Raw genomic sequence first — 12,316 nt, forward strand, 5'->3', positions numbered from 1 at the left:
AAAATGTAGACACCAACAAGGGCTCTTGCGAGTGGTCTCAGCAATGCTGCCATCTTTTGTTGAAACAGAAAACATCTTTTTTAGATCTGTGTTGCTCCTCCTCTTGAGTTCTGGCAGTAAATAGTTGACCATTTCTTAAGAGATGGGCTGCAGGATGGATTCAAACTGACCATGGACCATATGTGGACATGCCTGGCCTAAGTCAACTGTTGACTACTTAGGGCAAAAGGACAAATTTAACCCTTCAATGCCACAGTACATATGTATGTACAAACAAAATAAAATAATTTTTATACCATCTGTAAGCAGATTATTTCTGAATTTTCTGATCTCATGTGTCACTTTTCATCGTCTCCTGGTCTTCTTCATTTTCCTAATCTTCCCCTTTTGCACCACCATGTTATAGTCTTTTTTGCAAAGGTTGTATAACCGTTTGCTATAGTATTGCCGTACCCAGATCTTAACAGCATCATATGTCCTGTAACATAGCCAGGTGTCAGAACTCATCAAGGTTTGAAAGAAGCATCATCTTGTGGCAACAGGCTGATTGGTATGCCAAGATATGAGCAGGTATATTTCTTGCAAAATAATAATAAGTATATAATAATAATAGTTGTAATTGTATCCTTGTGTTAAATAATAAGTTGTTACATCTTCCTTTAATCTCAAGTGAAAAAAAAAAGTTAACGTGAAACTCTTAGGGCAATTAGGGCTTTTGAGTGGTTAAACAAATTGGAAAAACTTTGGTAAACATTTAAAGACTTTTGAAGTACCCACCTCTTCTCTATGTAATTTGTTTCTAATCATCTGTTCATCCACCTCATCACAGCCTGAGGTCAATGTTGAGTAATGCTCTTTTCCATCTGTTGGCAGAGACCAGAGCTTGGTCCAGAAAGACGGCTGGTTTAATGTCAATCAATGTTGTTGACTTTTATTCAGATCAGGACTTTAATTTTGAGCTAAATCTGTAAAAATGTTTTTTGTAAAGTAATGTCACAGGTTTGGTAAAGATCAGACAGTTACTTCTCACCTGCAGTGGGGATTTCCTGGTCAGAGGAAGCAGCTCCGCCTCTGGTCAGTCCATAGTGGCAGGAAGGGAGCCACATCTTCTGTTAGTTGACCCATATGGTCAGGTACCGACCGGGAAGGCTCTCATTGATCCAGGTGACGTCTTGAAGTTGAGTCATGACAACCGGAAGAAGGTTGTAAGTTCAGTAGCCATGAGTCAACTTTAAGATATGATCCGTTACGTTTGGGGGGTTGGATTTTATAACAAAAGTACAAATATAAAGAGGAGGACTTTGTGCAGCTTTAAAGGCTGTTATTTGTGTGTGAACGCGAGATCTGGTGTTTCAGAGTGTTGACCATCTGGTGCGGTTCCACAGGGAGAAGCTGCAAACTTTAGTGTGTTCTGTAGACACACTTAAAAGAAACAGGAAACAGGAAATACCGACATCTGAATTTGCATTCTGATGGAATGCAAATTCATAGTGCCACACTGCCTGGTCAGCCTTTCAGCAAGATCCCTGTTGAAAGCTAGGCAGCAGCCAGAGCCCCTATGACACCTTCGAGGGAAAACAGATCTGGGAATGAATCCGCCGGCCAACCAGACCACTGTCAGGAATCAGTCCCCTGTCTCCCCCTCTGGTCATCAGCGGAACTTGTCACCTGCCTACTGACTGCTTCCTGGTTCTTCTACTACGTTTCCCATCTGCCATTGCTCTCATACCCGGATGTTTCCCAGCTGGTTCATTCAGTGCCAACACACCTGTATCTGCTTTTAAACTAGTGTCTTCTCACATTTGGCTGGGTCGTCTGCTTCCTGGCCCACGGGACATGGCCCTGATGTACCCACTGCTCCTTCGCCTGGTGGGAGGCTGTGCGATGCGGGGCTCTCGCTCTTTGGCCCAGGAAGTAGACGACCAGCTGACAGGAGGTTGGTGTTGATGGCGTCTTCAGGGTTCTCTCATCTGACATTTAGAAACGTGAGGGTTCATATGTATTCATATTTTATCATTCGTTTTATTTGTCTGTTGGTGCACTTGTTCACATATATGATATTAGGGGGTTGATTTTTATTTTTAACAAGAGGGTATTTTTGTTGTGTTGTTTGTTTTTATGTACATCACTTTGAAATGTATTTGTTTATATGAAAAGTGCTCTATAAATAAAATCAATTTGAATTTGTATTCCATCTACACTCACCCAGTCTCTATTTATAATAAACACTCAGCCAAACTCAGTGTGAAGTCTCATCCAGGCATGACTAATGTTGTTATCTGTCTCAACATAGAAATGCTCCTAATCTCCGCTGGAATCCCGTTGCCTCCTCAGCCGTCGTCTGCCCAGCGGCCTTCCCTTTCCGTTCTCTCAATAAACCTCTGCATATGGATCCATCAGCCTCCGTCTGTTCCTTACAACCATGGTCACAAGGCCCAACGCAGGGGCCCCAAGATGATTTTCTTAGTTTTTTCTAAGTTATTTGATTTTTAAATCTTTTTTGGGATCTTTTTCTTTATTTTTTATTTTTATTTTTTTGCTAACTTTTTGATATATTTAAAAAGTATATCTTGTTTGTTTTTCTGCTTTTTTATTTTTATTTTTTATTTTTTTAAGAACTACAACAATTGTGGTCATAAGGCGAGAAGATAAGGACACATCTAGAAAATAGCATTGCTCAAACACACCGTTTCACTACAGAAAAAGTAATGATATTTGGAATTTATGTGGAGTTTATTTTAACAATACTGAGTGAGTCTCCAACCTCTTGATGTTTTAGGGATTACTTATGGTGAGTTATTGAGAGATTGCTATAGTCGGCCTGAGTTGTCTTCATGTATTTTATTACCGATCCTCTGCAGCTTCACATGCTTTAACAGCAACCTCAAAGTTTAGAAAACACATATCGTATTTATTGACAAACTCTGGATGAAAATTATTTTCTGCATCATCACAAAAAAAAATAATTCAAAGTGGACAGCTTAACTAGTTTTGCTCTGTAATGTTTGTGGATGAAGTAAGTGAGAAGAACAAAACACACAGGAAATATCTGTGTCCATTTGAGCACATGAACAAAATGGACATAGATTTTGTCTATTACAACCTTGATTGCAGGTCATCTTATAGTTTTCATGAGCAGAAGAAGTTAGTTCTTGGCCGTTTTGTAGTTATTTAGAAATTAGAGCAAAAACATGAGAAATCTTAAATGCTCCCCTATTTTTTAATCAAATCCAACATGCTTCCATAGAAATTCCTCTATGCATGTAAAAATCAATGTAAAAATCTTTATGGATGCCAATGAGGTTCTTAAGTTCACCATTACAAATAAATATAAATAAATGTCTCCCCAAACTCTTGGTTTTAATGTAGAGTAACCATAGAAATAAGACCAAAACCCTCACCATTTAACAAAGAAACATGTAATTTGCATCAAAGAACAAACTTCAAATTATATCTTTAAGTTGTGGAACAGAAAAAGTTGAACTTCTCCTCATCGTGTTTCTTGACCCACTTGTGTTCTCCTCCTGTCTCCATGGCTCCTGACATGTCACACTCATTCACCTGTTCAGGTGAGGCCCAGTTCTTGTAGCGGACCACCTCGTCACTGACCCAGAACCAGAACCCCAGAGTGCAGGTGTAGCGCAGTCCTGTCCACACATAAGGAGTTGTAGCATTCTTGGTTTTCTCCTGAACCCATCTCTGTTCCTCCAGGTTAGTGATGGTGACCAGGTCATGGTGGTGATGTCTGCAGTAGTATAAGGCCTCCTCCCAGGTCCTGCTCTTATTGATCAGGATCACATGATCTGTTAGTAAAACGTGGCGGAAAGAATTATTAACAGTAAGTCATTTCAAAGATACTGGCTGTAAAAGGAATTTTTAACCATTGCTAAAATGCCAAAATAACTCAAGAAAAATTATCAAGAATAGACCCAATAAATCAAATTACATGACAGAAAATCAAATATCTACTCAGCTTTACATTTCATTAAAAGACAAAAAAAACAAACAAACCAATAAATAAAAAGAGTTAAAGACAGATAGAGGAGACCTGTAAAACATGCAGACAGCAGCTGAGTCTAAACCTCCTCTGAACTGTCGCTTTCAAACTCTTCTTACCCTCATGACAGACGAAGTGATGTGTTTCCTCACAATTCTCAGAATTCCACCTTCCTTCCTCGTTCAGCATGACACAACTGCTGACACTTTCCTCATCATCATAGGTCAGATTCCAGAATCTAAAGGAAGAGTTGCTCCCATCAGACCACTGCCAGGGGTCTCTGAACAAGCCGATGAAAAGGTAATCATTTCCGACGAGATTTGGCAATGACTGCAGCGTCTCCATCACATTCAGCTTTTTCATCTGCTCTGGTCCACTAATCAGGTCTGTGTGGTGATTCCTGCAGAAGTTCTGAGCATCAGTCCAGTTCCTTTGTACTTTACCATAAATCACCTCAGATGAGTTTCTTTCTGTGGAAGAAACAATTGTCTTAAAAATCCTGCTGCTTTGAGGCAGATTTATTCAAAAATTATTTCAAAAATATTTTGCAAAGCATAGAGCTTCTTAGTAATTTACATTAGAAGTGGCATTTGCGCATTCTCACCATCATAGCAGATAAAAGGTGTTGTTCTGTTGCAGGACAGGTCCGCCCACTTTAGAGTGTTTCTTACAGCCCCACAGTTCTCTTTTCCTACATCATTTGGTTCTTTAGAAATTGGATCCCAGTCACTCTGGCTTTCATTGAACTGCACTTCAGGCTGAGACCATTGCCACATTCTGCTGCCTCCAGCTTCTCTGTACAGACCTATCCAGGCCTCCCTGCCTCTTAAATCCTGACTGAGTCTTTCCATGTCTGCCATGCTCCTCACTGTAGCCAGATCAGAGTGTTCCTCTCTGCAGTATTCCTGAGCTTCATCCCAACTCTTACTCTCATCGATGACGTGATACTGGAGAAGCTGGTTAGTCATGAAGCACCAACCAGGACCTGAGAGGAAAACAAAAATAATCTGCAACAGCACTGCCACTGTTTCAAAGAAAAAGATGATCAGAGAGCAACTGATGGTTAACTCACCAACAAAGATGATCAGAAACAAACTCAGCTTCATCTTTGCTCTGACAATTCTGAAACTGCTAAGACAAAAATAGGCAAACATTAAAATTATGAATTTGTTTTTAATAACTGAGGTGAGAATAAAAACTTTGATCAAAGACTGTATTTGTGGTGGCAAGATCCACTGTTCCACATTTTAATAAAGTTTATTCATATTTTTTATTTTATTTTGCATTTTCTTTAATTACAGAAACTGGGAACCAGGAACAGTGGAGTCCCATCGTTTCAGAAAGATAGTGGAGGATGTAGTGCGGGAGGAGAGGGAAGCACCAAGAAAGGAAAGCGGGATTGATCAGCAGAGGTATAGACGCCCTCCCCTTTGAGCTTCCAGTCATTTTAATTGGACACAGGACTCCTCCTGCCTAGTAGAGCCTCAGACTCGATTCAGAAGGAATTTAAAAACACTGTGTGACAAATCGTAATTTTTCTCACTAAAGCCTTGGCGATATTCTTGTCCTGGTCCCATGGATCATAACTGTAGATGGTGGAGGTATTGATTGTGTCTTCCATCATGACAATAATACCATAAAAACATGTTAAAAACACAATTTTCATCGAGTAGGTTTATAAAGTAAGTTCTGAACAGGTCTGACAATTACAACAGTGTGTAATGACATTTGGTTTCTTTCCTGCTTGGCAAAAGATGTATACCATTCAAGGAAACAAACCCTGATATGGATCAAATTTGCATAGGTGAATGTATGTGATGTCTCACACAGAGACTTTTGTGACTGACTATCTCCTCTTGCAGCTTGACTAACAAAAAACAGTAGTTTGAATTGAGGTGAACTTTTCCATCTGATTTCCATCTCCAAACAAACACTGAAGACCATATACATTCATGTGGAGGGTTACCACTAGACTGAGCCCTTTACTATTAGGTGTTTACCTGCAGTGCATCAGGTTTATGTCTAACATTTAAGGCTCCAAAACCTGATGGCTCTTCTACTGAATTTTTAAAGAAATCTGGAAACTACTGGTACTGACTTTTCAACAAGAATAAATGTTGAAATAAAGCCAAACATATCCAGCTAACATGAACTCAGCCAATGCATTCCTCCTCCTCCAAAGGGATAATCCAAGTCTCCATTAATGCAGTCCTCAAGATATACTGTATGTAAAGCTCTCAGACAACTCCCATTGTCTCTTTGCTGTTTTTTAAGCCTATGGACACCCTCAGAATGCAGAGGGAAATCACATAAATAACACCTGTGGTAAAATGAGTCTTTATGCAGATGATGCATGAATGTTCCTTTCAAATTCCTAATGTTTGCATTAATGTATCCTTATGTTTCCAGAACATGGAGGCAGACGGCACATCCAAGTGCAGCAGGTTTATTGATTGGCATGAAGCTAATTATAAAGATAATGACCAAACTCCAACCAGTATTGACTATTGTTATAGAGTCTCGTGTGATGTAGTACAGACACCAAAGGAAGCCATGAGTTGATCAAAGTTGAGTTGTTGGAAAAGGCTATTCTTTAAAAGAGGACAATACATTTACTCTCACTTTACTGGAAGGTAAGCATGCAGTTGGGGGTAAATGGGTATACACCATTAAAAAAAATCCAACCAAAACAATATATAAAACCAGATACGTTTTCTCCAACTGCTGATATGACATCTGTTCATAATCTAATGCAAATTTCTACCCAATATGATTTGGAATTACATCAGATGGATATTAAGACTGCACACTTACATGTTTTTGTTCCTGGCCAAATAACAAGAAACACTCTGATCACTTTTTCCATTATGTGGCAACATCTTTGAATTCCAGATTTTTATAACAATTAAAGTGCCAACAAGAAGGATTGACAGGAGTCAATAACTAGAAGTCTGTGAAGCTAAGGCAGGGACTGGTCAAACATGAGCATGGGACCGTCAGAGATAAGACGTTGAAAATAATTTAGCAGGTCCGCTTGGGGCAGTCGACAGGCAAGAAGGGATAGAGTCAAAGGGTCTTGTAAACAGAAGTTATGCAGACAGAGTGGTACCAACAATACTTTGCACCAAACAAGGCTCTGTCCACTGTGTAAGTCACAGGTGGGTGATTTTAGACTAAAGTCAGGTCAGTTGCATCTAGGAAATGCGTGCCGTGGCAGATGGGAGATGAAGTGCGCTGGAGATGGCTCCTTCTGGTGACAGAGGGGAAGAGAGAGCACTGACTCCTGACAACAGCATTATAATTGATTTGGCTTATTACTATGCATTTAAGTGATAAAAGCACAATTAAAATCTTTTATGGCAAAAATTTTAAAATGTACACAGTCCTTCACTTTTTACTACAATACACTCAAAGCTATTTTATCACTATGAACAGGAGTCATGGAAGCTGTGAACAGTGAGTAGTTTAGCACCACATAAAAACATCACAGAGTATATGTTGCTATATGTGTTTATGAGAGAAACAGAAAACTCATTGGAAGGAGCATGTACTTGTAATAAAACAGAAAGGGAAAATGAACATATTTTTTAGAAATTGAATTGTGAGTTTCAGATTACCTTACCTGCTGTCTTTTCTGGTCAGCCTCCTGGTGTGGTGCTCAAATGGAGAACTGCTTCTAAATTCTCTCGATCTATCAATGTTGTTTTGATCAGCACAAGTATTTGAATAGTAAATCTCTCTGGGGAGGGGAAAGGAGGACACACAAACACAGGAGACAGGACCTGCTTTTACAAAAGACCTCCTAAACTTCTGCTTTTTTTAGGACATTTGTGGGTGTGTCTACTTGAGTGGGAAAAGCCTCTCCCTGGCTGGAGAAAAACAATTCTTAGAAAAAAAATGAACACAACATGTTTTTGGAATTATTTAAATAGGTGAAGAAAATCAGATAAATGAATATGTACATTAAAAAAAAAGTTGTTTTAGTATATATAAATAGAAATACACTGCAGCAGAATTATAATGCACTAATGGATACAATATTTATGAAATAATTAAAATAAAACTTCTTCTACTAAATTGTTGTTTGTTTGTTCTGAATTCAACTTGTTAAATAAATAAAACAACCCTGAAGTTTCCGTACTTTTATTGACTGGTTACCTCTACAAAAAAGGAAACATGACTTTGGGTAATTTCACTTTTCCTCGTGTCTGAGACCTTTTCAAGAACCAAAAATAGTCTATGGCTTACAAAATAAGCCAATGTGTTAAATATGAACTAACCTGTTGGAAAATTTGAGGCACTTGCAGTCACTGATACCAACAGAATCAGCTAAAGGATTGGCTGTTACCTAAACCATAACACGGATGTTTATCAAAGGTGAAGAGGAAATAGTATGTTTATTTTTTGAAATGGAAATTCTTTGAAAACAAAGACACACATGGATCAAGTTATCTACAGCTGGATGCATCTGAATGGAGTGGGGTAGAGAGCTTACGGCCAGCCAACTGTAGCTTGTTCTGCGTCAAAAATACAATCTTTCACCCACAGGACACGCACTGAGGGCACAACAAGCGCACTTATCACTTGACAGTCCCTCCAGGAATTGACAATGTTGCAATTGCAACTATTAATGCAAATTTAGGCAAACCCAGCACACTCTTAAACTTTACATTTTCACAGCAACTTTACTACAACTTCGACCAATCGCTCTTGACAACAGTCATGGATGACGATGATGGGAGTCCGTGTGCTCACTGAGATTTTGCTTCCCCGTGCGTATCACTTGTACTCGAGAGACCAGCTCACACACGCGGAAGTAGTCAGTCTCTCTCACATGCGAGGACTTTTTCTGCTCACGGAGAAGGAAGAAGAGCTCGCGGGGGTCTGAATTGTCTGCGTGGAATGTTTGATGCACTCACAGAGATGTCTTATTTCTGCGTGGAGTTTTGACATAAATGAAATGCCATACATGCTCTTTTTACTAACTCTCTTTAGCCCTCTATTGTTGTTCTGTTCAAGCTGCACATGAATAATCAATACATACCATTGTCTGTAGAAATCACTGGACATCCTAACTTCTCTGCACTCGTGTTCCAAATCAGAAGTATTTGTTACTTTCAAGAAGGCCAAAATCCCGAAGACTTTAAAAGAGAAACAGATAGCTATTACTCAGTCATTTTATTTGTCAGTCTAATCATTCTTGCTCTGATGCCTTCCTCTTAACATCATCTTTCTAATCCTATTTTTGAAAGATATTGTTTTCTTTATCGCAAGGTGGATGGGTGATTACTTGGAGCATGGGTCATGTCTCCTTTTGGGGGCCCTGGCTCTTGCTTAGGGTTGGGGCGATGCCCAGGACCCCCCCGGGTTGGTGGCCTGATTGCCTGAGCCAGAGGGGCTCTCCAAGAGTGGGGCCCTTGTATCCCCCCCCCTCTGTGGTGTTGGCGCCGTGGGATTCCTGCTGGCCCTGGTCTTGCTTATGTAGATTTTTTATATACTATTTCAAAATTAAAGTAATACTATAGTTTTAAGTTATTTACATGTGATATATATCTCATGACGTCAACATTTCGGACTTTTTATATTTTAGAGACCATTCTATATATATATAAAAAAAAAGGATTTCAGAGAGGGAAAAAAAAGTTCCACAAGTTTTTACGTGCTTATATACTTACTTGAGTGGTGTGGTTTTCAAAATTAGTCCTTATACACTGACAAGGGCTTTTGTGAGTGGCCTCAGCAATGCTGCCATCTTTTGTTGAAACATGGAACATCTTTTTTGGATTCATGTTGCTTCTCTTTTCAAAAATTCTGGCAGAAATTATAAGATCATTTCTTTAGAAAGGGGCAGCAGGTTGGATTCAAACTGACCATGGACCAGTAAACTGTTGATTACTTAGGGCAAAAGGACATATTCAACCTTAGAATGCCACTTTACATTAAATCAAATGTGTTTTTTAATTTATTTTTTTCATAGATTCTTGAATATATTTTGATATCATCTGCAGTTGAGACATGACAATTTTCATTTCAGTGTCTCCCATTCTTCTCTATGTCCCTAACCTTACTTTATTGCACCACTCCATGCGTTATAGTCTCGTACTGAGTAACCCTTGCTATATTAAATTCACATGTCCAGAAAATTTCCTGGAAAAGTGTCAGAATCAATTTGAAGAAAAGAATATTGTCTATGGGCAAACCTCAAAGTTCAGAAAAGACATTCTTTTTATTGACAAACTATGACTGTAAATCATTATCTCTGTCATCACAAACAAAAATAAACAATTTATACCAGATAGTTCAACTACTTTTACTCTGTAACATAAGTAAGTACATAAAGTAAGTAAGAAGAACAAAACAGACTGGAATTATCATGATGAGCACATAAATAAAATGTACATTGATCATTAATTGCATCTTATAGTTTTCATGAGCAAATGAAGTTAGTGTCCCGCCTATTTGTAGATATTAAAGAGGTAGAACAAAAAACATAAGAAACCCAGTGTTTTGTGTTTTTTCCCCTTTTTTTAATTAAATACAATACGACTCCATAAAATGTATCCATGCATACAAATATAATAAACTGAGGAGTGGGGTCAACTTCTAACTCACTGGCTACACGTTTGGTGCTCCTGAGTTGAGCATGAATTTACATTGTATCATGAAGTTACTTGAAAAGAATGAAAATAAAGATATTTAAGTATACAACCAAATAAGAAGGAAAACATCTGACAATATTTCCATGTGGATGACAATAAAATTCTTCTGTTCACCATTAAAAACACAACAATCTCTCCAAACATTTTATTTGAAAGTAGAGAAACCAGAGAAATTCAACCAAAACCTTCAGCTTTTAACAAAGAAACATCTATGTTTGAGACAAAAAACAGCTTTAAGATGTGGAACAGAAAAAGTTGAACTTCTCCTCATCATGTTTCTTGACCCACTTGTGTTCTCCTCCTGTCTCCATGGCTCCTGACATGTCACACTCATTCACCTGTTCAGGTGAGGCCCAGTTCTTGTAGTGGACCACCTCGTCACTGACCCAGAACCAGAACCCCAGAGTGCAGGTGTAGCGCAGTCCAGTCCACACATAAGGAGTCGAGGCCTTTGAAGCCTTCTTCTGAACCCATTTCTGTTCCTCCAGGTTAGTGATGGTGACCAGGTCATGGTAGTGATGTCTGCAGTAGTATAAGGCCTCCTCCCAGGTCCTGCTCTTATTGATCAGGATCACATGATCTGTTAGTAAAACGTGGCGGAAAGAAGTACAAAAACAGAAACTGTTAGACATTTCAAAAACAATAGCTGCAAAAGCTATTTCAAGAACACTTTTTTTATTTGTAAAGATGGTTAAAATGTTCATGAATGTTTGTAGCAGTTTCAGGTTGACAGTTGCATTTTCAGAATAAAAGCGTTACAAATTATTGTGCTGTAACTCACAAACACATCAGGAATTGTGTTATCTAAGGGGAGAAACAGACTTAAAGAAATCCCAATTTTGTACTCTAAAGCAAATTTACATACAGCAAACTATCCTTGATCGGATGAAAACGTATAAGTGGAAAAAGTGTTTCTGAAACTGAATAAGAGAAAGATAAAAAGAGAATGTTCTTAACGTCTCCTTGTGTATTTCTTTTTAAAATTAATGCATCACTCAAATTCAGCAAAAAAGAATAAAAAAATAAATAAAATGTGAGGAATAGACCTAATGATACAAATTATAGTCAGAAAATTAAAAATCACATCAAAACACAGTAAAAAAACAAAGATTTAAAGACAGATAGAGGAGACCTGTCCAACATGCAGACTGCAGCTGGGTCTCGACCTCCCTGAGCTGTCGCTTTCAAACTCTTCTTACCGTCATGGCAGACGAAGTGTTGAGTTTCAGTACATTTCTCAGAATTCCACCTTCCTTCCTCGTTCAGCATGACACAACTGCTGACGTTTTTCTCATCATCATAGTTCAGATTCCAGAATCTGAAGGAAGACCTGCTCCCATCAGACCACTGCCAGGCGTCTCTAAACAAGCCGATATAAACGAAGCCATTACTGAAGAGATTTATGTCTGCTGCGTCTCCATCACATTCAGCTTTTTCTGGTCCACTAATCAGGTCTGTGTGATTTTTCCTGCAGAAGTTCTGAGCATCAGTCCAGTTCCTTTCGTCTTTAGCATAAATAACGTGAGATGACTTTTTGTCTGTGAAAGAAACAAATATTCTTAAAAGTCCTGCTGCTGTCAGGCAGATTTATTCACAAACTCTTTCAAAAATATTTTGGTAACGCTTTATATTAAGGTGTGCTTGTTAAGTATTAATAAGA

The 12,316-nt window shown here is 38.6% G+C and overlaps 2 protein-coding genes across 2 annotated transcripts in view; both read right to left on the minus strand.

The window, feature by feature from the left end:
- Nucleotides 1-1,082: 1,082 nt before the first annotated feature.
- LOC112141083 (C-type mannose receptor 2-like) lies at nucleotides 1,083-4,980 on the minus strand. The gene is made up of 3 exons (XM_024264129.2): nucleotides 4,602-4,980; nucleotides 4,117-4,467; nucleotides 1,083-3,803 (listed from the first exon to the last, which is right to left on the minus strand). Exons 1-3 carry the CDS (start codon nucleotides 4,963-4,965, stop codon nucleotides 3,457-3,459), a joined length of 1,062 nt encoding a protein of 353 aa, XP_024119897.1. The 5' UTR covers nucleotides 4,966-4,980; the 3' UTR covers nucleotides 1,083-3,456.
- A 5,569-nt stretch (nucleotides 4,981-10,549) lies between these two features.
- Nucleotides 10,550-12,316, minus strand: part of LOC112141085 (C-type mannose receptor 2-like) — an 11,142-nt gene continuing 9,375 nt past the window's right edge. The window contains exon 4 of the mRNA XM_036216861.1: nucleotides 10,550-11,236. Coding sequence (XP_036072754.1) covers nucleotides 10,890-11,236 — 347 coding nt within the window. The 3' untranslated portion in view covers nucleotides 10,550-10,889. The remainder of the gene's footprint in view (nucleotides 11,237-12,316) is intronic.

This window comes from Oryzias melastigma, linkage group LG18, assembly GCF_002922805.2.
Source record: "Oryzias melastigma strain HK-1 linkage group LG18, ASM292280v2, whole genome shotgun sequence".
Classification (NCBI taxonomy): domain Eukaryota; kingdom Metazoa; phylum Chordata; class Actinopteri; order Beloniformes; family Adrianichthyidae; genus Oryzias; species Oryzias melastigma.